The 23,472-nt window shown below is 47.6% G+C and overlaps 12 protein-coding genes across 12 annotated transcripts; 9 read left to right on the top strand and 3 right to left on the bottom strand.

Moving 5' to 3' along the window:
- Window positions 1-415: 415 nt before the first annotated feature.
- Window positions 416-919, top strand: FPOAC1_012632 (uncharacterized protein; the record flags this gene model as incomplete). The annotated part of the gene is made up of 1 exon (XM_044856982.1): window positions 416-919. The coding sequence occupies one exon, from the start codon at window positions 416-418 to the stop codon at window positions 917-919; it is 504 nt and encodes a 167-aa protein (XP_044704295.1).
- A 190-nt stretch (window positions 920-1,109) lies between these two features.
- On the bottom strand, window positions 1,110-3,248 carry FPOAC1_012631 (uncharacterized protein; the record flags this gene model as incomplete). The annotated part of the gene is made up of 1 exon (XM_044856981.1): window positions 1,110-3,248. The coding sequence occupies one exon, from the start codon at window positions 3,246-3,248 to the stop codon at window positions 1,110-1,112; it is 2,139 nt and encodes a 712-aa protein (XP_044704294.1).
- Window positions 3,249-5,167: 1,919 nt separating this feature from the next.
- On the top strand, window positions 5,168-6,439 carry FPOAC1_012630 (uncharacterized protein; the record flags this gene model as incomplete). Its single annotated transcript, XM_044856980.1, has 1 exon — window positions 5,168-6,439. One exon carries the CDS (start codon window positions 5,168-5,170, stop codon window positions 6,437-6,439), a length of 1,272 nt encoding a protein of 423 aa, XP_044704293.1.
- A 1,416-nt stretch (window positions 6,440-7,855) lies between these two features.
- On the top strand, window positions 7,856-11,464 carry FPOAC1_012629 (uncharacterized protein; the record flags this gene model as incomplete). The annotated part of the gene is made up of 1 exon (XM_044856979.1): window positions 7,856-11,464. One exon carries the CDS (start codon window positions 7,856-7,858, stop codon window positions 11,462-11,464), a length of 3,609 nt encoding a protein of 1,202 aa, XP_044704292.1.
- Window positions 11,465-12,241: 777 nt separating this feature from the next.
- FPOAC1_012628 (uncharacterized protein) lies at window positions 12,242-13,218 on the top strand (the record flags this gene model as incomplete). Its single annotated transcript, XM_044856978.1, has 4 exons — window positions 12,242-12,539; window positions 12,588-12,596; window positions 12,693-12,862; window positions 12,913-13,218. 4 exons carry the CDS (start codon window positions 12,242-12,244, stop codon window positions 13,216-13,218), a joined length of 783 nt encoding a protein of 260 aa, XP_044704291.1.
- Window positions 13,219-13,950: 732 nt separating this feature from the next.
- Window positions 13,951-15,008, top strand: FPOAC1_012627 (uncharacterized protein; the record flags this gene model as incomplete). Its single annotated transcript, XM_044856977.1, has 3 exons — window positions 13,951-14,106; window positions 14,158-14,447; window positions 14,501-15,008. The coding sequence occupies 3 exons, from the start codon at window positions 13,951-13,953 to the stop codon at window positions 15,006-15,008; spliced, it is 954 nt and encodes a 317-aa protein (XP_044704290.1).
- A 217-nt stretch (window positions 15,009-15,225) lies between these two features.
- On the bottom strand, window positions 15,226-15,591 carry FPOAC1_012626 (uncharacterized protein; the record flags this gene model as incomplete). The annotated part of the gene is made up of 1 exon (XM_044856976.1): window positions 15,226-15,591. The coding sequence occupies one exon, from the start codon at window positions 15,589-15,591 to the stop codon at window positions 15,226-15,228; it is 366 nt and encodes a 121-aa protein (XP_044704289.1).
- A 624-nt stretch (window positions 15,592-16,215) lies between these two features.
- Window positions 16,216-17,363, top strand: FPOAC1_012625 (uncharacterized protein; the record flags this gene model as incomplete). The annotated part of the gene is made up of 3 exons (XM_044856975.1): window positions 16,216-16,297; window positions 16,370-17,068; window positions 17,119-17,363. The coding sequence occupies 3 exons, from the start codon at window positions 16,216-16,218 to the stop codon at window positions 17,361-17,363; spliced, it is 1,026 nt and encodes a 341-aa protein (XP_044704288.1).
- A 391-nt stretch (window positions 17,364-17,754) lies between these two features.
- Window positions 17,755-18,964, bottom strand: FPOAC1_012624 (uncharacterized protein; the record flags this gene model as incomplete). The annotated part of the gene is made up of 3 exons (XM_044856974.1): window positions 17,755-18,463; window positions 18,525-18,609; window positions 18,673-18,964. The coding sequence occupies 3 exons, from the start codon at window positions 18,962-18,964 to the stop codon at window positions 17,755-17,757; spliced, it is 1,086 nt and encodes a 361-aa protein (XP_044704287.1).
- Window positions 18,965-19,877: 913 nt separating this feature from the next.
- Window positions 19,878-20,669, top strand: FPOAC1_012623 (uncharacterized protein; the record flags this gene model as incomplete). The annotated part of the gene is made up of 5 exons (XM_044856973.1): window positions 19,878-19,919; window positions 19,978-20,091; window positions 20,147-20,337; window positions 20,431-20,551; window positions 20,607-20,669. The coding sequence occupies 5 exons, from the start codon at window positions 19,878-19,880 to the stop codon at window positions 20,667-20,669; spliced, it is 531 nt and encodes a 176-aa protein (XP_044704286.1).
- A 529-nt stretch (window positions 20,670-21,198) lies between these two features.
- On the top strand, window positions 21,199-21,639 carry FPOAC1_012622 (uncharacterized protein; the record flags this gene model as incomplete). The annotated part of the gene is made up of 1 exon (XM_044856972.1): window positions 21,199-21,639. One exon carries the CDS (start codon window positions 21,199-21,201, stop codon window positions 21,637-21,639), a length of 441 nt encoding a protein of 146 aa, XP_044704285.1.
- A 976-nt stretch (window positions 21,640-22,615) lies between these two features.
- Window positions 22,616-23,443, top strand: FPOAC1_012621 (uncharacterized protein; the record flags this gene model as incomplete). The annotated part of the gene is made up of 1 exon (XM_044856971.1): window positions 22,616-23,443. The coding sequence occupies one exon, from the start codon at window positions 22,616-22,618 to the stop codon at window positions 23,441-23,443; it is 828 nt and encodes a 275-aa protein (XP_044704284.1).
- Window positions 23,444-23,472: the final 29 nt, after the last annotated feature.

Below are 23,472 nucleotides of genomic sequence, written 5' to 3'. Positions count from 1 at the left end.
GAACGTGTCGGCTATTTCTATTCTTAGACCATATTTTACGCCTGATCAACGTGGCATTCGACTCGTTCTCGACTCTGCGCCAAGCGCGTCACTGCACTACCCCATGCAACAAGGGGTATCGTCACAGGACTCGTGGCTAAAAGCGGAACTTTTTCCGGTGATCAAGGGTTCACCAACTCTCTACCTGCCTGTCACGAGGTTATATATGCTTGCAATGTTTCTCGCCTCTAGGATAAATACTTATTAATGACAAGGGCGTTTCCCTCGCTCGTTGCTGTACGTTTCTGAACCATCATCTACTTTATTCCCCAGAGTCTCAATCGCAGCTAAACTTGACCAAGTCTGAAACGACTTTACATACCGTCTATTCTCACCAGCTTTCAAGTCCTTACTGGGACCCACATCATTAGAAGAGATGCGTCCAGCTTTCCTACTCTCAACTCTCGGCTACGCTCTCTCTATTCACGCCTTTGAGTTCACTGGTCCCGACTCATCTGAGAAGCTCAACCTGACTCAACCCATCACCATCGCATGGAACGCCACAACTGGATCCGTGAGCGAACCCAAAGCCCGCACTCTTGATCTCTGGTTCTTCGCGATTGTCAAGGATGGCTGGCAAGGTCAAGAGATTGCCTCCGACTTGAGTCTCTCATCGGGCTCGTACAAATGGGACCCCAAAGACATCGTCAAAGGTTTCGAGGACGATGACGTCTCGGTCTCGCCAGACGCAGAGCATTACTTCGAGGCTAGGCTGATTGACAATGATGGGAATAAGTTGGCAACGGTCAAGACCGAAAAGTATGCGTTGGAGGGTTATGATTTTATCAGAAATGGTGGTGGGAAGGGAGTTCAATCTGGGTTTTACACAGCTGTTGCTGCGACATTAATGGCCGGAGTAATGGCTAGTGGTATGATATAAAGGATAATTGGGGGCTTATGGTCGTGAAAAATGAAAGCCAGTCATCTTTTTTACGGTCGAAAATACCAATAATTAACTGCTATCTTACCCACACCCAAATATTCACAATGAAGATATTGAATTAAAAATAAAATGTATTGCAGCAAGATGCCTAATGTCTATTTATGCACAGACGTCGAAGATTGCCAGATTATAGCACGATCTGGACAGTCTTTGACATGCTGGGAACGCCCTGGGCATTCATGACAAAGAGATAGTAGTATCCAGGCAACAGGATACCATTGTCACTGGGCAGCTTGACGGAGTAGTCGTTACCCTTGACAGAGAAGTTGGTCAAGGGAACACGTCGCTGGTCACTGTTGACAGAGTGTGTAACACTGCCCATACGGACAAGAGACATGGTGACCTTGCCAGAACTGTTGGTAACCTTGAACTTGAGGGTGCTGCCAGCCTTGACGCCCTTCTGAACAAGACCAGAGATGAGAGGTCGGTCAGCGAGAGAACCATCCTTCTTGAAAAGGTAAGGAGGCTGGAAGATCTCTCCGTCGGCGTGATCAGCAGTCTTGTCGCAGCCAGCAGTAGAGCCACCGATCTTGTTGACGTAGCAGAGACCACCACCGCCGATGAAAACAGTGGCATCGGGGAGAAGAATGGAAACAGAATGGTAGTTGCGAGGAACTGCGTGAGGAGCAAGCTGGGTCCATTTGTTGGTAGCCGGGTTGTACAGCTCAGGAACCAGAATACCATCAGTGTTGGTGAAGACCATGGCCCTGCGCTGACCACCAGTGACAAGAACAGTTCCGTCAGGAAGGACAGCAGCGTTACCAAAGCCACGGGGGAAAGCCATATCAGCGATACGTTTGACGGAAGCAGGCTTGTAAGCCTCTCCAATGGTAGTGATGTGGGCGTGCTTGTTGGCATTCGAGTTGGTGTAGTCAGCAGCACCACCAGCAGTAAGAATCTTGCCATTGAGAGCATCGTACATGGCAAAGATACCGCACATGGCGTTGACATCATCACGCTTACCGGAAAGACGGACGGATCCCTTCTGCTTGGTGCTGTACCAGTGCTGAGTAGTGCTGGGACCGGCCTGGAAGACACTGCCCTTCTTCCATCCAAAGAGCCAAGCGTGGTTATCCTCACGCCAGATACCCTCGCGGTCTGTAGTAAGCATGGGCTTGACATCGGCTCCAGTGAGCATGGTCCACTTGTTGGTCTTTGGGTCGTAGACCTCACCGTTCTTGCCCTGGCGAGGACCGGAGTAGGCTCCTCCAATGGTGAAGATGCGGCCGTCAGATAGAATAGTGGAGGTTTGGTAACCACGGGGCATCTGCATGTTAGGTCCCCGGGTGAAAGAGTTGTCCTTGGGGTTGTAGAAGCTGACAGCCTCAGCATCAGAGCCACCTTGAATGATGATACGACCATCGCCGAGCTGGCTCATGCCAGGGCAGAACATGTCGTGATGAGTGTCAGCGACCTCACGCTGAGCAACGGCTCCGGTAGGGAGATCGAGGGCACCGAACTGGGTACGGCCAGAGGCACCACCGAAAGCATCAGGACCCCAAGAAGAGAAGAAGAGAAGCTGCTGAGACTGAGGGAATTGGGGAACGACGTAGGCAGCGACGGGAATTACGGGAAGACGAATAATGTCAGACCAGCGACCCTGGGTAGCGGGCTTGACAGCAGAAGGAATCTGAACAACGCTGAATCGCTTACTCTGAACCCAAAAGAGAGAGGCGTTGGGCTCAGCAGCCTTGATATGGCAGACCTTGCCCTCGTTATCGTAGACAGCCTTCTTGCAGGTGTTGATCTTGGAGCACTGATCAGCACAAGCAGCAAGGGAAGCAACATTCTTGATCTGTCGAGCAGAAGCACCGACAAAGTCAGTGCTGTAGCAGACGTTGAAAGTCTTGCCCTTACCCTTGAGGGCACGGTATTGGTGACCTCCAGTGGGACAGGTGGAAATGAACCTTCCCTCCTCGACGTTGGTGAGAGTAATAGCGTCAAAGTTATTGTCCCTCTCCCAATTCATGCGACCAGCGTTGTTTTCGTCCTTGATATGGCAGATGCGACCCTTCTTGTCGTAGACGGCCTTGACGCATCGAGGGTCCTGGTTGCAGATTTGGGCGCACGCGTTGGTGTTTCGAATATCCTTGACAACCTTGAGACTGGCTCCACCATTCCTGTAGTCGGTGTTTTTGCAGATGGAGTAGCCGGCGCCAGACTGGGCAGTCCAGGTAGCTTCCTTTGTAGGACACTTGGTCAAAGCGGCGGAGGCGAGGGGAGAGAGTAAGAGGGCTGCGAGAGCCATGGAGTTGAGGTAAACCATGATTAGGTATATATAGTTGATTGATTTGAGAACGAGTGTGTTGTGTTGTGTTTTGGTTAAATGAGAGATTCCGTGTCCATTAGTTGAATTAGTCGAGTAAAAAATACGTTAACGAAAGAACGATAGTATTAGAATTGAAAACAGAAATAAACGAAATAAACGAAAGAATTACTCGAAAAGAAACCGAGTATAGAGAGGGAGAGAATATCCTGTCTGTCACCAAAAAGGTTGGGTCATCGGGAGGGTTTTATGTTTTGAGTATCGGCGGCTGCCTCTGTAGACTTTTCAAGGGTCTCGATCTGGAATACCTAAGTTTAGACACACAAGCCGCTCGTTGTATGGATGGAATATCACTTGTAGTATCGTGCACCGTTTATCCCCTGTCCCGTTGTAGTGGAACTTTGCAGTACCTGACACTCGCTAACCCGATTAAACCAAACCAGACACTCCCGGTATCCACGCCAAGACTGATTGACAGGGGGAAAGACGAGTTAGAATACCACTCAGACGGCTGTGTTTCTTAATTGTCGGCGCATAAGAGAGGATTTGTTATTACTAACGTATCACATATAGCCAAGACGAAAGATATCCGATAGCTTCCGTTGAGGTTACTCGTGAAAGGGGAACACATGGTTGACCGTTGACAAGAAAAAGGGTCCTGTTATCGTTCGTCTAGTTTAAAGCACGGTCCCGGAAGTTCATCTGCAATGCATGAGCCACGATATTCCAGTCTAGAGTTTAAAGCATGAGTTCCATATGCATATACCTTGGATGCTTGGTCTTTTGTGTTCAAGTTCAAGGGGTCCAAAAGTGGTCTTGTCTTTGTGTTAAAGGAAGGATAAGTGGGTTACATAGCAGGTATTGCTTTTGTATTTGTGTAAGATTAAGGTTGCTCTAAGAGCCCTATTTTTCATGACGAAGCTGTATCTATCGATTTCACATTAGACTTCGAGGGATACCCATATCAATATGCATATACCTTGCAAGACATTGTCAGGTCCAATACAACGGTAACTGTACTCGTCATATCTCGTCACGCAATTGACTTGCTTGGCAATGCATTACAACGGCGCTTAAGACTAGACGTATCCTTAGTCTGCTGCTCCATGCAGTTTATAAACATTATTCCCATTCGATAGCTCATATTTTATCGTTCTTGCCTCACCTGAGCGCTAAAACATCCACTTTTCTCAGCTTCTGGATCAGGAATTGTTATTTCCCGTCAAAGACCGTCGGGAAAATATGGTTGCAAGTCAAAATCGTATGTACCGGACGATAACCCTTGTTGTGTTGTGGCAGGGGTTGGAATGGACCTAATCTAGTGGGGCCGATGACACGCTCTGGTCCCCTTTTCTTCTCAAGTCACGGGACATGTTGTTGAACTACTATCCAGCTGTTACAGGGTAGCTTCGGTTCAACAATAGATAATTGATTGATGTGGGTGTTCTTCAAAGTTTAATGATCGATAGATGCAGCGTTGTCACGAAAGATAGGGCTTATACAGTAATAACCTTATTCTCACATAATACAAAAGCACTGTTACCTATGCAACCCACTTATCCTTCCTTTAACACAAAGACACACAAAAAGACCAGACCTCCACTTGTCAGTTAACTTGCCCAGTCCTCAGCGTATCAGAAAATTTGGTCGCTAAAAGCCCAAGAGACGAAATTAGTAGGCCACTTTATGCTCTTTAGACTATAGCTCTTAGACTGCTTATTTTCATAACTCAAGACTTAGGAGGCTATTTTTTCTGCTACCTACTAGCCAGTATCGTTTCGACAAAGCCAGCAGTCAGACCATTCATAGGTCCCTGTGGGCTACCCCACATCTGTTACGTCACCATAAGCACCTCTGTTTATCGGCCTCAATCCTGAGCTTACCTCATTCCAAACTAAACATCAAACAACCAAGAAAAAATGTCATCACAAGAGGAACCGCTTTCTCCGGAAGAACTACAGAAGCGATGGCAGAAAGAGCATTATGCCAAGCAGGTGGCAGCCCGGGACGCGCAACTAGCCAAGTTAAAACAACAAGCACAACAGGCCGCACTTCGCAGTTATGGCATTCCCAGTACCACCGGCTTGTTAGCTTACCCTCCTCTTCCCAAACAGGCAGATCCCCAGCGACAAGGAGAGATGGCGCAACAAGGAAACATGAGCAATACGCTTTCGGCGGAAGAACAACAGAGAAGGCGGCTGCTACTACAGGCAATGCGTCCAGGATCCCTGTCGCCAGAACAAATGCAACAAGCCAAGATGCGGCAAATGGCAGCACAACGCGGACGGCAGGCAGCGGGGATGGGATACCAGCAGATGGGCGACGGAATCCCCAACAAGTGTCCCAGTGACACAGAGATTCGCATGGGACTAGAGGCCGATGTACCAGACTTTCTCAACTTTCGGTCTGCCTGCCGAGAGGGTGACTTCTCTACTGTCGAGTCAATAGTTTCCTCTCAATCTCGCTCACCACTCTATCTTGACAAGGGATTAGACGACGCCCTCAAAAACGGCAAAGTCGACGTTTCACGTTTTCTTCTTCAGTCTGGAGCACCCATGACACGAGCAACACCAGCAGCCATCCTCAAAGCCCCAGCAGACAAACAGGTTGCCTTGTTCAAGGTTCTCATGGAGCATGGCTGGACAGTCAATACTCCCGAGAGCCTCCTCCCACAGATCTTTGAAAGTAACAATGAGCCGTTGTTCGATTGGTTTCTGGAACAAGGCGCAGATCTCAACGTTGCCGGGCTTCATACTGGCCAAAGACACACTCTATGGCTGGCAGCCACTCAGGGCACTGTTCAAGCAGTGCAGAAGCTTCTAAATGCTGGAGCTCAGATGGCCAGTCCGGGGCTTTATTGGGCGGCAGGCGCCTGTCCTCGAGGCTCAGTTCCTCAGGTCAGACGTGTTGAGCCGAGCGCGGAGTTTGACAAGTCAAGAATACCCGTCATGGAGCTATTACTGGAGAATGGGGGTGATGTGAATCACAGAATAGAAACGCACACTTTCGAAGAGCTGTACCCGATTCAAAATGCGGTCACGGCGGGTGCTGTTGAGAGAGTCAAGTGGCTACTGAGTAAGGGGGCAGATCCTGATCTGAAGGGGGGGCCATACGGCAGTGCCAGGGAATATGCTAAACTTCATTCGAGCGATGAAATGAAACAGGTGTTGGGAGTTGAGCAGGAGCAGTAGTGCTGGACTGCTGATGGATGGATCTATCTATTCGCTGGAGTTGTCCCATTCTAATTGTAGATTTCTGACTATCTGAGCAGAAGAGATAAAATTAGTAGGCCACTTTATGCTCCTTAGACTATAGCTCTTAGACAATGTATTTTTATTACCTAAGACTTAGGAGAGTAGATTAACTAAGGAATTCCTAAGATCTTACTAGATTCAGGCACAATTTATAGCCTATATCTGATGACTTTTTTAAGACCAATGTTTTCCAAGTTCTCCGCAATAGCGCCCTAGACACCACTGCTGCAACTGGTATTAGTACTCTTATTAGCACAGAAGGTGCTCCGGGCCCCCTTCACTCCTAATTCGAACCCCATGTCTTATGTCGCTACAACTTCTCTGATCGACAAAATTGAATTGCTCGTATCTGCATGGATTCAATGACGGGATATGCAGGACTCGCTGATTGCAATCTTGCGATATTGCGCAGGCCCCAGATTCAGCTATGATCTGTTGAAAGAATCACAGGCTACCAGGATAGTGCAGATGTAGCCGCCCGGGCGGGCAATGATACCCTGATGATGTTGGGGGTTAAAGACTAAAATTAGGTGCGTTGGTAGTTGAGTGAGAAAGGTCATACTTGACCAAGTGTAATTGAACATGTCATAAAGCTACAAGCTTAATTCTGACATTTAGATACCACCCAATGGCTGGCTATCATCTCGATGGTTAAGAAACGTTGTTTAATTGTCTTTGTTTGCTCATCAGCCCTAGCCTAGTATAAGGCTGCACTAAGCCTTGTCCTGAAACACAGAAGGATCATGCTTAATTGCAGTCAGCTGCTGCAGTGCTGCCAACAGTAAGAAATTCCAAGGTGCAACCAATAGAAGATTAACAAATCCGAAACGCAGGGATTCAGCATTGATCTGTCTTATCTGCCTTTTACTGCGTGATTTTAAAAATACCCACTGTGATTCGGACTCTACCTGTTCAGGAAACCAGACACACTAAAAGCTGACATCAGCCTCAGGGTATCAGAAGAAGCATAAGAGATGAAATTAGTGGACCACTTTATGCTCCTTAGACTATAGCTCTTAGACGATTTATTATTGTCACCTAAGACTTAGGAGAGTAGATCAGCTAAGGAATACCTAAGATCTTACTAGATTCAGGTACAATTTATGGATTTCTGAGAATCATCCCTGCACCGTCAAGTAACAGGCAATAGAAAGATCGGATAATCGTCCCAATGCAAAGCAGTGTTTTAAACAACTGCAGTTTGAATCCCAAAAGTAGATATATAGCATGCAGTGACGGCCCAATTCAGCTTTCGCCGTCCCTAGACGCTCTACGCTCTACTTGGTATAGCATTTTCAATTCGGAAAATTGTCACGCCGTTCATTCGTTCCAGTCACTCGTTTGCGCGTTACCATGCGTACCACATTCTTTGCCCTGTCAGGGCTGTCATTTTACGCGTTTGCTCAAGATCCTGTTCCTGATGCCGCGGTTGCTGCCTCCGAGGCTTTCGTTCCACCAGTGATTGACACATCTATAGATGTGCCCCTGGATCTGCACCCTACCAGTAGCGATGCTATTGTTGTTCCTGAGTCAACTACGGAAGTGGATCCCGAGATCACCACTGCCCAGGTACCCACTTTTCAAGACACTTCGACAGGACTTCCAATTGTTGTAGACAGTAGCACTCTTCCAGTACCTGTCGATACTACTACTGGTCCTGCTTCTGTCGTCGACATTAGTACTGACTCGACCCCTGCCATTGACACCGCTGAGCCCATTGCCCAAGATACTACCACTCAACCCCTCTTTCAAGGCACAGCTACTGGCCAGCCCTCTGTTATTGACGCTAGTACTGGCTCTGCACCTGACATTGACGCTAGTACTGGCTCTGCACCTGACATTGACGCTAGTACTGGCTCTGCCCCTGTCATCAACACGGGCACTCAGCCCACCGATCAAGACCCCACAACTCAACCTATTGTTCAGAGCACAACTGTCGGGCAGCCTGTCGTTGCTGATACGACCTTAGAGCAACAGCCCCCCGTTGACAGCACTACTACTGGTGTTCCATCTGTTGAGACGACCGCTGAGATTTCATCCGCTGAGACGACCGTTGAGATTTCATCCGCTGAGACGACCGTTGAGATTTCATCCGCTGAGACGACCGTTGAGATTTCATCTGCTGAGACGACCGCTGAGATTTCATCTGCTGAGACCAGTACTGGCCCACCTGCAGAGACTACCATTCAGCAGGAGTCTGTTCAAGACACCACAACAACAGCCGCTGGGCAACCTGTCAAGACCACCTCTCCAGAAGAAGTCAAGACCACCGAGGAGTCCAAACCAAGCACCAAGGACGAGGAACCTGCCATTACACAGGCCCCAACCACAACCGCTGCAGCGGCTGCCACAGCTAGCGTTTCCTCCGTTTCGTCTGAGGTGGCCGTTTTGATCCCCATTATAAATAAATGGGCCGAAGATCCTGACTCTCTTACTGATGAGACTAACAAGAAGGTTGAGGATACGCATGACGATATCATCGCTGTGATAGTCGGCCTGGGCGGCAAGCCTGATGTTGCCTGCAACAAAAAGCGAGGTCTCGGAATGCGAAGGCTCAAAGGGCGAGGTCTTCTGGGACCTATTGGCGATGTCATCAACAAGCTCGCTTGCATGGCTCAGGACCTTACCAAGATTTCCAGTAACATCATCGCTGGCAACGTACCGGCCGTCACCAGCGTTATTCCTCAAGTCAAGAGCCAGAATGATGACCTGACTGAGGAAGAGGAAAACAAGAGTAACGAGAGTAAGGACTCTACCAAGCAGGAAACGACAAAGCAGGAAACGACAAAGCAGGAAACGACAAAGCAGGCTACTACCGAAAGCCCTACTTCGACAGAGGAGTCTACTACGACCGAAGCTACTACCACAGCTACTAGTGATATGATCGTTTGTGCTTCTGGATCCTGCGGTGGTGGCAGTTGCCCTATAGGACTAGGCAGTAGTGGATCGATGCCAGAACGGATGAAAAGCATACCTCGCGATGTCAACTGTCAGGACATTCCCACCACAACCATTGACGGACCTCTCCCTACTGGCCCCATCAGCTTGGACGGTTCCAAGAGCGACAAGGGCCTCAATGCGCGAACGTTTTTTGACGGCGACATGACCCCCAATCCCGCATACATTGATATTCTCAGCATGAACCCCGACACCACCTGGGATGATCAGAGGATTCTGACCACGGGACACTGGGTTGGCGCACCTCTCGACGATGGCTGGTCAGCGGCGGGAGTAAACGGCATATATGGCTGCACAGCTGTATTGATCGTGTCAAACCTTGGTGTTTATACGTCACATATCTGGGAGGTCCCTGGTTTTATCGATGAAGTCGATTTCAGGCCTACATCTGACGACTTTTTTGAGACCAATGTTTTCCAAGTTCTTCGCAATGGTGCCCTAGACGCCACAGACATCACTTCTGCAACTGGTATCAGTACTCTTATTGGCACAGACGGTGCTCCGGGCCCCCTTCACTCCCAATTCGAGCCTCAGGTCTTTGTCGTCACCCCTTTCAACACTAATCAGAGTCCTGAGAACCCTTCAATGTATCGTTATGAAGCGCGAGCGAAGCAGTTGTCCGACCAAGTCACCGATATGATTCCGGGCGCCCTTGCTAGAGGGGTGTACGGATATTGGCCCTTAAACGGACACGTTTCGACCGGCGGAGGGTACCGTGGCCGCACTATCGTCGAGTTTGATATGCTTGATGGTTTAATCGCTAGTGAAGAGGACCCTAATAAGCACCAGGCCATTGGAAGATGGAGATTCTGGGTCGAGGATAATCTTTGGGCTACACATAGCTTCAACGTTTACGACGATTTCTTTGACTATGCGGGTGCTGAAGCAGGCATTCCTTCCAACGGAAATCAGAAACGTGATGAAGATGACGCTGTTCACAAGTGCTTGATCCGCGGCGACGTTACCGCAACTACATCAGATGTCACTTCCTCTACCGAGACTACCGCTGCCGACGCCCCTTCCTCTACCGAGACTACCGCTGCCGACGCCCCTTCCTCTACCGAGACTACCGCTGCCGACGCCCCTTCCTCTACCGACGCCCCTTCCTCTACCGAGACTACCGCCGCCGACGCCCCTTCCTCTACCGAGACTACTGCAGACTCCACTACTGATGGAGAGACTGCCGGAACAGCGGAGGCCACAGCCACCGGATCTGACACTTTACTGCCAACCTTGACAGTCAGCACTCTTATCACCACTACCAAAGCTGTCACAAGATCGACAACTAGCGAGGAAGCACGGACCTACTACCCTTGTGTTATCTACGGCGGCCCTCGTGTCAGCAAGCCATACTGCCAGTGCAGCACCACCGTCTCCGGCAAGCAATATGTCGCTACAGCTTCTCTGATCGACAACAGTTGCGCAGAATACACCTCTTATCCCTCCCCAGTTGTCCCTGTCACCGCTGCCCCAGTCACCCAAGCTCCCATTCAGACCCCTTTGACAACCACCAAACAAGGCACTGTCTTGGTTTACTCAGCCTACACGTTCCAGTACTTCCGCGTGAACACCATCCACATAACGGCAACCGTCGGATATGGTGAACCCTCGACTGTTTCCACCCCTCTGCCCAGTCAAACTGCTGTTGATAACGACGGCAGCGGTCAGTGTGGAACGAGCGACAGTTTATCCAAGCACGGCTTCGGTGACGCTTGTGACAGAGCCATTAATAGCTTTGATGCCGATACTGTGTACACAGGCTTCACTTCCAGGTACAGTCAACTAAGAAAGGGTATCCTCATGGCTGCTTCAATGGGCACAGCTTCTTGTCTTGCCAAGTTTGAGTGTGACGACTATGGTATTGGTATGAAGGGAAGTGATATCATTGCAGCTCGGGAAAAAGCTAAGAAGGATGATGGTATTTGGATCTGTGGACATATCCGTCTGTCGAACTCGTGCAGTGTCGTTATGGATTACTGCACAGATTGCCACAACAGGGGTTAGAAATGCGCTGGTGCGTTGATGATTGTGTGTAGGGTGACTCGGCTGGTGGGTATTGGAAAGATTGGCCGCTGGAAGCATAAGAGATGAAATTAGTGGGCCACTTTATACCCCTTAGACTAAAGCTCTTAGACTATTTATTTTTATCAGCTAAAAGACTTGAGAGGCCTCAGGGTATCAGAAAAATTGGCCGCTGTAAGCCTAAGAGACGAAATTAGTGGGTCACTTTATGCTCTATAGGCTATGGCTCTTAGACTATTTATTTTTGTAACCTAAGACTTAGGACGTCATATTTTCTATTACCCACTAGCCGAGTTACCCTACACAAAACCATCAACGCACTAGCGCATTATGAAGGGTTCTCAGGACTCTGATTGGTGTTGAAAGGGGTGATAACAAAGACATGAGGTTCGAATTGGGAGTGAAGGGGGCCCGGAGCACCGTCTGTGTCATACCGGTTTCACAATGATCTGATTGTCGTTTAGTACTTTTCAATGCCAGTTCCGGCATTAAATCTGCTCTAACATGTCTTAGTACTTACATTGACGATATTGAGGGTTTTCAACAGGAAGGAAGCGCGTTTGACTGCATTTCGATCATGGTAGCAAAGTCCTTTCCAGAACCGGACTAGCTCGGATTCGGCGGAACGCTTAACCGCTCATAACCGTGGAGAACCCCCCGAATACCGAGGCCGATGGTCGGAGTTTTCCATTACAAACCCAATTTGATCTCACTATCAAGTATCAACCTTCTTACTCCAGACTCATCAACATCATAACCATGTCTGTATTCCGGATGCGCTTTACTCAAAGACCAATTGGCCTTGCCACAAGACTTTACTCTAGACAGTACTCAACAAGTCAAGCCCTCCCTTCTCGATGGTTTACTGATCTGCAGGCTCAATTGAAGGTGCTAACGACCAACAAATATCCCAAAGAATGCAGTGAACAAGCGCAAAAGCTCTATGCTTTCTCGAATGACAATTGGCTTGAGTTATTAGCAGGACAACAAGGGTTTCTCACTGAGAAGAAATGGCGGGGTATCGACAATCATCAGTTGCTCTGGGGTGATATGGTGAGTATTTACACTTAACATACAAACCCAATACTGACCACATGAAACATAGGACAGTATGGTGAGTACTCTCTTGTGATTGCGTCTCTAACTGTGCTAATCCGTTCAGGGTATGTACAGTCCTCCCTCTGAGCCAGCTTTGTCTCACATCTGATAGGACACGTAAATAATATCATGTACAACAAATACGCCGAAACGGGTCGCGTGAAATTCATCCACAACCAGAGCGAAGATGCGACAGAGGAAGAGAAGCCACAATGGATAGACCTTCCCACGCCTCGAGGACTTGGTCTCATCCTTAAGAGTATCAAAACCGAATACAAGTTTGTACGTTTACGCGATAGTCTCACATTGACTAAACTAACTTTTCACTCCAGCCTTTGGAATTTCCCGACCGCATCACTGTATTCTACAAGTTACTCGAGGCACCAACATACGAGTCAACTTCACTGAAGAAGGAAGCTTGGATTCTGTCCGAGACCCACCGACGTCTGGCAGCCAAATGCATCGAAGACACTGCCATCTACGACTACAGAATCGCAAAAAAGTCTGTTCTCAAGCCATTCATGGTTGAAAAGCTTCAACAGACTTTCAAATTGCAGCAAGAACGAGAGAAGAAGTACACTGAGGAGGCGAATAAGCTTATCAAGGCTGTTGAGGAACTCAAGACGAAATATCAGTAAACTGGACAGTTTGGCGCAGAGAGGCTGTCGTAACCTCATGGCACTGAGAAGTTGATGGAAACTTAAATGGGGACTTGGTACATCATTCTGGGGTCTGTTGCTGAGGTCAGTACAGTTGGCTTGTCCACCACTAGAGTAAATATCTTAGAATAGACCATCCTTTCACACATATCGATAACCCTGCGACCCATTACAAGATCCTCAGGGTGTCAGAAAAATTGGCCGCTGTAAGCCTAAGAGACGAAATTAGTAGGCCACTGTATACCCTTTAGACTAGAGCTCTTAGACTATTTATTTTTATAATCTAAGACTTAGGAGGTTATTTTTTCTGCTACCCACTAGAAGATATACGAGGCTACCGGAGATAGAGTGAGATCAATCTCACCGGTGTCGAATTACCCTCCTTTTCATGGCTAGCTTCTCCCCAACAGCCGGTATCCCGAGGCGCAAGTCTCGTGGTGGCTAAAACGTGCAACCATCATCCCTAAAAGATGACGGTCCAACGTCTTTAGCTCGAACTCACCCCGGAGGAAACCTGAAAAGAACCCATATTAGCAGACACACTAAACCTTTAGAACGAACCAATCTCCAGAAACTAGTGCTGGTGGCTTTGTTAGGGGCGGGGTAGTGTCAATCGTTATTCATTTATTTAATGACCCCTTCTCTTCTTTTCATTTCCTGTCAAGAGTTTTGTTACGCATCTCGACATGATTTGGCGGGTAAAAACGTACAATGTCTGAACATGGCGCGTGGCCTTCAAGTCCAGCTAAAATCGCCCTCGAGGCTTGGTCGCAGGGTTGTATGATTGGTGCCTTGATCATCATGATTGGCATTACCGTTATTAATATGAGGCGTGGCGTTGTACTCCACAAACTCATTTTAATTGAGGTGAGTCTCGTGACCTGTTGTCAAGATGGCTTCGTCTCACTAATCGATTAGCTACTGCTGGCCATGCCAAATGGCTTCTTCATGTTCTTCAACCCCCCCGTCTGGGGCTGGTACCTCTCATCGACAGTTATTCTCCTCATAATATCGTGGAATCTGCATAATGTCATCTCGTGGCTAAAGAACAAGCCCTTTTTGTCGAAACGATATAACGCCATTTATATCGGCACCATTGTACTCGTTCAGCCTTATTGGGTGCTCGAGATCTATGCTAACTTTACTTATTTCAATCCTCCTTATACCCGTTTGTTTTCTTCATCAAGACCTCTTGAGGCTCTCTGTCGGTTCGTAACCTATCTGACGGCATCGACGACTAGTATGCTGATGACTGAGACAGTGATCCATGGTGGATATTTACGGCCCTCAATTTATTCTGGAACATCAAGTACCGCTACGAGTTTAAATACCTGGAACTCATTCGCATCTCGCCTCGATTCGCAGTCTTGCTATTGAGTATGTCTCTCAGTATCATCTTCATCATCATTGATCTTTTCGCCGTCACGTCTGTACTCCATATTGGATACATCAACCCATTCTGGAAATTCGCGTTTATCTTTAAATGTTTCACCGATACGATTGTACTTGACGACTTCAAGACAGCACTGGATAAGCTTAGCCGGTACAAGATGGAACAAAATCATCCGCTACCTTTTAGCAGACCTGGAAGTCAAACGAATATTGGACCGCAGAGATCCAGTCTCGTCGACTTTGCTGTCATTTGTCCAGTGGGAAGCTCAGCGTTGGTGACGGTGCAGCATTTAGAGATGGCGCATAGTGATTCCATATCCAGCCCCCCTAGGGCCGTGAGAGCCTCACAAACAGGACTTGGTGGTAGACCTTATTAATTTATTGATTTGCAATTATCAACTCAACTATTATTTATGCAATAAAAACTATAAAGAATAACCTGAAGGAGTGTCGAAGTTCGCTTTCCACAGGTGTTAATAACGCAAAGACTTGTTAAACAGTATGAAATAGTACACTATGGCGATTTATCAGTATAATAAGGCTGATTGAAACAAAGTTCCTATGAGTATATGTCGATAACGAAAATCTGACACCCTAAGAGAATGAAATATGTCGCCCATCATCTAAGCCGTTTTTAATAACAATGACGCCATCTTGATGGACAAAAATGATGTCCTGATTTCGCCGAATTTTAGTAATAAGTGTTAAGTTCGCAGTCCGCCACACAGTAGGGACGAAGACCAAGTCGGCGATAACATCAGAAGAGTCGGGAGGTTGATAGACCGTGTTGAGCCCGTAATCATTCTTAGCCTTTTCAGCGACTTGCTTGGTTGATTTGCGACTGATAGAAAGAAGATTTGTGAACTTCCTACCTAGGGATGAAGCTGATGATCTTAGACTGACAGAACTGGGTTTTGGTGTTTGTGATTGTGAAGATGATCCGTCAGAGTCTCGGAACATTTTTGAATATATGGATGGTGTCATTGAATCTAGACTAAAATGCGACAGTTTGGAAAGTTAAATTTCTGTAACTGCTGGGCTGCTTTTGCAGAGGCCGATGATTAGCAAACGAAGACTGACTTAGCCCAGGTTACAATCGAAATGACAGGACCGCATTATTCCCATTGCACAGTGGTGTCCTTACATGGGAAATGAAGTCCTCGGGGGGCTCATTTGACCCTTAGTTTGGAGGCTCTGCTGGTCACCTTTCAGCCGGAATGTCCGTCAGGCATAATCACAGTAAGACTGGGCGTATGCAGATGACCTAACGCACATCGTGCTCCAGTGACAACGAGAGCCTACTGTATCTTGGCTAGAACACTCATGCATGCGATATGGGCGTTGTACAACCAACACGCATGCTGACCGGCGCCAGGGACGTGAGGGCACCAATCGCTGGTTCATTCATCGCACCATGCCATCAAGTAGGCTTTTGCTTATCCGACATATTTCCACTGAGTGATAGAACTTTGTTACTATAACTACTGGTGTGTAGCAGTCTCAACCCATATTTTAGACAGCACGTCAAGCTGACTCACTTCCCTGTTTTCTAAAGCGCCCGCTTCTCTTAACGTAGCTTTAAACATGGAGGGGCTAAACGAAATCCCCAAGCCTACCCATCGGCAGGCTGGTCTGCTAGTTGTGGTAGATGATGCTGTTGCGGAACGTAAGTTGTTCAGATCAGTTAGGCATCGCGTCTTGGTCTTAAATGGGCACTAAACATGGGGGACATACACAGACTTTCCCACTGGATCAACTGTCAAAGATGCTCGCTCCCATGGCGCTAGCTTTTGGACGCGCACTGCCCGAATTGATGTTGAGGTAGCCGACAAATCAGTCCAGCGATACTTCCTCAAAGAGTCAAATGGCGAACTTGGGATGAGTATGATGCGGGGAGAATGCGAAGGAGCAAAGATCATCTACAAATACACGCCTGAGGGCATTCCTCGTCCCATTGCATTTGGTACCTACAAGTCTGATCCCAACACACACTTTTACCTGTGCAAGTTTATGGACATGATCGAAGAGCTTCCAGACATCCGCAAGTTCTCAGCCATGCTTGCAAAGCTCCATCACGATAGCATGGTTGACGAGGAGGCCCCAAAGGAGTTTGGGTTTCATGTCATGACACACGAAGGTAGCATGTACCAGGATATTTCCTGGGCGCCGACCTGGGAAGAGATGTATACCCGCCGGTTCAAGTCTTTTGCAGATCAGGAGCTGGCATCCCAGGGCCCAAGTGAGGAGCTTGATAAAATTGTTCAAGAGTTCATGGACAAGGTTATCCCTCGCCTCTTGCGTCCGCTCACGACAAAGGGTCGCTCCATCAAACCGGTGGCTCTTCACGCTGACATCTGGTACGGTAACATAGCTACTAATGCTGATACTGGTGGACCTGTCTATTTCGATCCTTCTGTATTCTGGGGCCACAACGAATGTGAGTCGTACATCTCTTCAATCGGACCCAGGGCTGACCGTTTGGTTTAGTTGACGTCGGTAACATGGCCACGCCGCGCTACCGACTTGGTCGACACTGGATGAGAGAGTATCACAAATTCTTTCCCATCTCTGCCCCAGAGAAAGACTACGAAGATCGTAATCTCCTCTATCGTATCAGCGGACATTTCTGCGCTTCGACTCTGTATCCAGACAACAACAGCTTCCGGAAGATGGCAATTGAGGATATGAAGATTCTTCTTGCCAAGTATCCAAACGGCTACCAGGGTGAATAAGCCGAGATGAACAATAGCTAGACTAGTCCAAAGTAATTCCATGCCGAGCCAACCTCCATTTTCTTCCGCATTTCAACTCGAGAAAGTAAAAAATACCAGCAATTAAACAAAATGAACTCAGAATAGTAAAAGTCCAACCGAATCCCAAGGTGTTTATCATTTTTTGTAGGACCACTATCATGGTAGCTGAAAGAATACACCTGATAATGTTGGAAGATGCCTGGGCAGTGGCTGGAGCATCTTGATTGATATCAACCAGCAATGTGTTGTTAATCTAGAGTCGTCATTAGTGCGGGAAAATGAGTGAATGCATTCTCGTTACCCACATTGAAACATACCCAGCTACGAAGAGGCAGGCTAGAGGGCCAGCAAGATGCTAATTACAACTCTATTAGCGCTGTGTCGAATACAAACCAGCGATTGGGTGACTGACAACAGTGGCATGAATCAACCACCCGTATGCAAGAACAGATGCGAATGCAGCAAAGGTGACTGGGAAAACACTTTTCATCCGTGCCTTTTCAATAGGGAAGTGTAAAAGGTCGTCTCCTGATACTTTGTTGATAGGAAGCCCATGAGCCTCTGCCACGATTCTGTAATCATAGTCGATCCATTTACTCGACACGATAGTTGATATAATGGCGCCTACTCCAAAGGGTAGATATGCAAGGCCAGCCTGCCATTCCTTTATGTGATAAGACTGTATTAGGGTCGTGGCGAGCGAAGCATGGATACAGCAGTACACAGTGTAAAGAAAGCTACCAGGCATGATGCTGATAGTAACGTCTTTCCGTGTCAGAATCCCCAAGCTTTTGATAGGGTTCGGACATCTGCTACCACTTCTTGACGTAATGGGGGCTACTGGTCCACGGTTGTGGTCCCAGGGCCTCATGATCCTTGGCAGAAGTGGCCTGTAGAGCCTAGAAGGCTTGGTACCTCCATTGCCAACAATAGAATGATGCGATTCGGGAAGAGCTAGAGTCATGACGACAAGGCAAAAGCCGGAAGCCATAATAAGGAACCAAAAGATCCATCTCCAGCCCGGGCCGGCTGCAAAAGCACCACCCAGGACAGGACCCAGGCTAGGGGCGGTAGTAATGCTACAAATGCTTAGTACGTGGCAAGGCAACCAGCTATAATAGGCGCAAAGGGGGTGTTTACCCAAAAGAAAGGGCTGAGACAAATGCACCTCTCTCCATTGGGGTCGAGATGTCGGCGATAACGCCGTAAGCAACTGAAAAGGTGCCTTGAGACCAGCAACTTTCGTTAGCGTCGATATCAGAGAAAGGGGAGAAGAGGGGGCACGAACCCGAGATACCTGCACTTTGAAGCATTCTCAAAATCAACAAAGCCACAGCTGAATGTTGCAGGGCAATGCCAATATTGGCAGCCACGTAGAGTGTAAGCGTGATGGTATACAACGGTCGGCGGCCAAAGGTGTCAGCCGCATCTCCAACAATAGCCGGTGCAATAGCCGAGACAACCAGATATGAGGTCACGGTGAGATCAATCATGCTGATAGATGAGTCTAGGTCGTCGGCGATAACGGGAATGGCGGGGTAGTAAATGAAGCTGCTTAGTGTAGAGAACCAACCGGCCATTGAAATCATCAGCACTATACCCCATCGTTCATGTCGAGTAAAGAGAGAGTGCGGACACGGTACAGAAGATTGTAGTTGAGATGGCGGGACTGGTGGTAAACCCGATTGATCTGGGCCTGGTCCATACTTGTCACTTTTCTGTTCATCCGCCGCATTGGCCATAGTATCAAGATGGTCAAGATTGATCAAGAGGATATGATGAGATGGCAGGATATGAGTAGACCATGAGATTTCTGTAGAAGTAAATTGTTAACGAATTGTGAAAGCCAAGTCCCTCAGAAGCCTGGTCTTGACAAGGATTGATGTAACATGACATGTAAGCGACTTGCTCTTTTGTCTTACTTGCCAACCTGCATCGTCCGCCAGAGACTGCTTGATTCTGAGCCTCTGTCTCAGCCAAAACATAACCACTTTCTGTTATCAGCCGCACTTTCTGTGAAAGTGCAACCAGCCATCACATCTAGTCACAGTGGCACAGGTTCGGACGAGGATGGGGATCTATGGCGCCGACTACGGCGGGTACGCGCTCCGACGAAGGAAAGAACATGCTTCTGCAGACGTTAAAGCCGCGGACTAAGTTGCTGTAGAGTATGGCTTCTAACTGAGTCTCCGAAAAGCATGATATCTCTGCGGCAGAGAATAGCCAGACGAAATGAGTGCAAAAAACAACACCAACCTAGATCTTTATTTACGGCGCATCGGATTTAAGCGGCCTTTTGATAATAGCCCGTCTCGTGGGCCTCATATTATCGACCTATCGGGAACTTGGGACTAGAGCGGGGAAATTAGTTATCTCGTGGCCATGCTGACGAGACTGTTCAGCTCGTCTTGTGCATTAGACAATCGTCTTAAAATATCTATCTAGGAATTGAAATCAAGTTTATTATCGTCTGTGAAGATACTTGTCCCGAAAATGACAACAACTCGACGTCTGAAGACCCTTCGGCCTGCCAAGGTTCATTTCCCCCCTGGCTTGAGCGCAGAGCTGTTAGGATAGTGGCTGACTTGGACAGGACTTTGAGATGGACCTTCTCGTTGAGCAAGACTCTGAGAACTACTCGGCGGTTGCTAGATTCGACGGGACGATGGGAACAGAACCATTCTTTGTTCCACCACACTGGCACAAGGTCACGTACTCCACATATTAAGCTCACCAAGACCCTATACTGATTCCGTATGTAGCATCACGATGAATACATCACTGTTCTGGAAGGTCGCATGACCGTGACACTTGATGGGCGTGAGACAGTCTTGACTCCAGAGGCTGGATCTATTTTTATTCCTCGCCGGACTGTTCACAGCTTTCGCGGATTCCATGGCGAAAAGACTGTATTTGAAGAAAGGAACCAACCTGCGGGTATTTACAAGGCACTGTCAGTTTCCCTTTGCTCGCACCAGCATTGTCAACCCTTATCCCTTATCAACCTCGTTACACTCAACTGAGACTCTCATTAAATAATGACTAGGTTCTTCAACGATGTGTTCCAGATGGGAAAGTCTCCGAACTTTTGGCTGGCTGTAAGGTCGGCCATTGACGGTGATTTATACGCCCATTTGCCGCTTGGTAGCAAATTGCTCGATGAATTAGTAAGTTCTAATATCAATGCAAACTTAGCCTGCTCATACTAAGAGATATTGATAGTTCATCATAGTCTTTGGAACCGTGGCGAGGTTATTTGCTCCTGCAAAACCCAAGGCTCTCTAAATCCCCTTTGTAACTGTTCATGTAAATAATGGTCAAATTTAGCAAGATGGAGCGTTGCTACTCGACCTGAAACTGCTAACTCTATACAATCATTACCAACTTATCGCCATGACGTATTCTCTAGCGAAGATAGGAAACCCCCACAGAGCGGTCATTAATGCAGCAGAGACTTATAATATAAGAATAATCATGATACATTCACCGTGACTAGCTTCAGAATTTCTCAATGGTACCTCACACAACGGGATTTGACTGTTGGCACCACTCACTCTGTTTTGTGATTAACGATGTTGATGCGGCTGTGACCAGGGTTCTTTCAGCTCACCACAGCATGGTTTAAGACATTGGCTACATCTAAATTCCATATTATTCACTCCCGGAACAATATGACTAAGCCGTCAGGCTTCAAGATTTATTGGGTTGTAGATGTGATTAAACAATAAAAGACGCATTCGCAACCCTCCGCATTTATTCATAACTCAAAGCAGAACTTGGAAAATACTTCAACTTCAACTTTGCATCTTTTATCATGCAACAATATATCTCAGCTCTCACCGTTCATGCGTTCAACAACTCGGATGTCTTCCCGCCTGGCACTTGTGTAGACGCAAGTCCAAACCAGAGTAGCTCAGACTGCAACAATTGTTTTGGCGGAGAGTACACTTACGTCGTCAAATCTTTTACTACGACTGATTCCCGAGCTATTACTGGATTGAGCATCGAGATTGTTGGCGAAAGAAACCCGGCACTTCAAGACATGGCTAAAGGGACCGGGGGTGACTACCGTTATGTAATCACCTCACAAGATCTAGCCTTGCCCACCAGGGTCAACGGCGTACAGCTGTGGAGATCGTTCAATGGCCCTGTTACTCTCGTTGACACGGTTGGATGGGATGGAATTAGTACAGATATCAACAGTGGGAGAGGTGGTGCGTACCTCTATCTTGTTTGGAAGAATGCCGAGGTCTGAGCGTTACTTGAATCAAAGGATACAGTAGATAGGCAGTCCTCATGAGTTAGCCCAGTCTTGCTTTAGTTAGCTCGACTATACTTCATTTTTGTAGAATTGTCAGTCTTTATCTGGGCATAGAGACTGGAATTGTGAATCTGATTTACAACCAAAAGGCTGAGGCTGAGTCTTGGAAACCTTACATTAAAAATACAAAAACCACCAATGACTGTATTACCCGGGTAGCTTGGCGGTTTCCAAGAAATGATACCTACATAATGAGAAATCAGCTGTTGGTGTTCAAGGTTGATGTTTGATCTTCTCACATGACTTGTTGTATCCGAAATCGGAATCAACCGATGACTTCTCTGCCCACTAGAAACCTTGGCAGAAACTCAGATATTATTTAATTGGTTTGTGTAAATCGAAAAGGGTAACCTTCGCGAATCCTTCCAAGGAAAATACACGACTGTGGCACTCGTAATTGGCCAAACCATCCCGTTGGAACTTGGCATATTGGATGTGGTAGCGGCACAGCGATACTAGGGCGCAGTACTTGCTACGCCGTACGAGGCTGACAGGTGAGTCAATCTAGAACAATTATAAAGAGTCTGTACGATCCTACCATGTGTTGTAACAGAATACAGCATCATCGCATCAATGTCAATCCAGAATGGAACCGTTACAACTCAAATCCAGCCCATACCTAAGTATCCACCTTGACACTGATACATATGCACCAGGCGATACTATCACTGGGTATGTCTACCGTGAAATACCCTTTTCGACACCAAACGCCAAAGTGTTATGCTGTCTCAATGGAGGAGCCTCAGTCGTCTCTATTCGCGATGTTGGAATCAGTTCATCTTTCAGCTTCCTTACATGTCATGGAGAGGCTGATGTACTATACGGCGGATCTCTTTATATTCCAAACAGACCCAGGGAGCGATGGCCATTTAGCCTGAAAGTACCTACTTATGCAGACTCGACATCAAACATGAGAAACAGATTGGCCACTTATACGCCCGTGGGAGCAACAGACCATCAACTGCCACCCACCTATGAACTTTTCTCCCCTGGCGTCGTGAGCGTATTCGTTGAGTACTGTGTGGTCGCGAAACTGATATTTGGTGGACTCGGGCAGGTTGAGATGGCAGAAGCTATTCATCCCTTCAGACTGGTTCACTACTCTCCAAATCCACCCATCGAAGACTTCGCGCTTAGGGTATGTCGATATCCGAGGACCTCCAAGGGAACCCGTTTGATCCCTGGAAGTCGGGAGGGAAGGACATCACTGTTTGGTTGGGATAGAACGTCAATGAGTCGACTCGGTGACCCAACATTCGCGTATGAACTACTATTTGGGTTTCCGACGCGGATCCAGTTGGATAACCCGACACCAATCCAAATAAGTCTCATGGTGTTCCCTAATTGGGAAATGACCAGTAATATCTTAGAGAATGTACCGCAGCAATTCAAGTTACTCTCTATTCAAGTTTTACTAGTCACATGTACCAAGGTCAGGGCGTTTCAGAGAGAGAAGTGCTATACAAGATCCGTCGACCTTGATCTTTCAAACGATTTGGATCGGCTACAGAGAGAGGTATTGATCCCCTGTGCTAATCGCTGGGATCCGATTGACGTTGGAGAAATGGTCGACCTTCGTGTTGGATTGAAAGAATGCAACGGTGAGCAGTTTACACCGTCTTTCCGGACATACAACATGACTGTAACACACAAGCTACAGTGGAAGGTACAGGTCCAAGTCGTGGGCGAAACCTTTTCCGTGGTCGGAGAGAAACGTGCTCTTACTGAGGTCCAGTGACGAACGACAACAAAGTAGTTGGAGGAGGA

This window comes from Fusarium poae, chromosome 4 (genome assembly GCF_019609905.1).
Source record: "Fusarium poae strain DAOMC 252244 chromosome 4, whole genome shotgun sequence".
NCBI lineage: Eukaryota > Fungi > Ascomycota > Sordariomycetes > Hypocreales > Nectriaceae > Fusarium > Fusarium poae.
The sequence above is the reverse complement of the archived record's forward strand: the minus strand, read 5'-3'. Positions and strand labels throughout refer to the sequence as shown.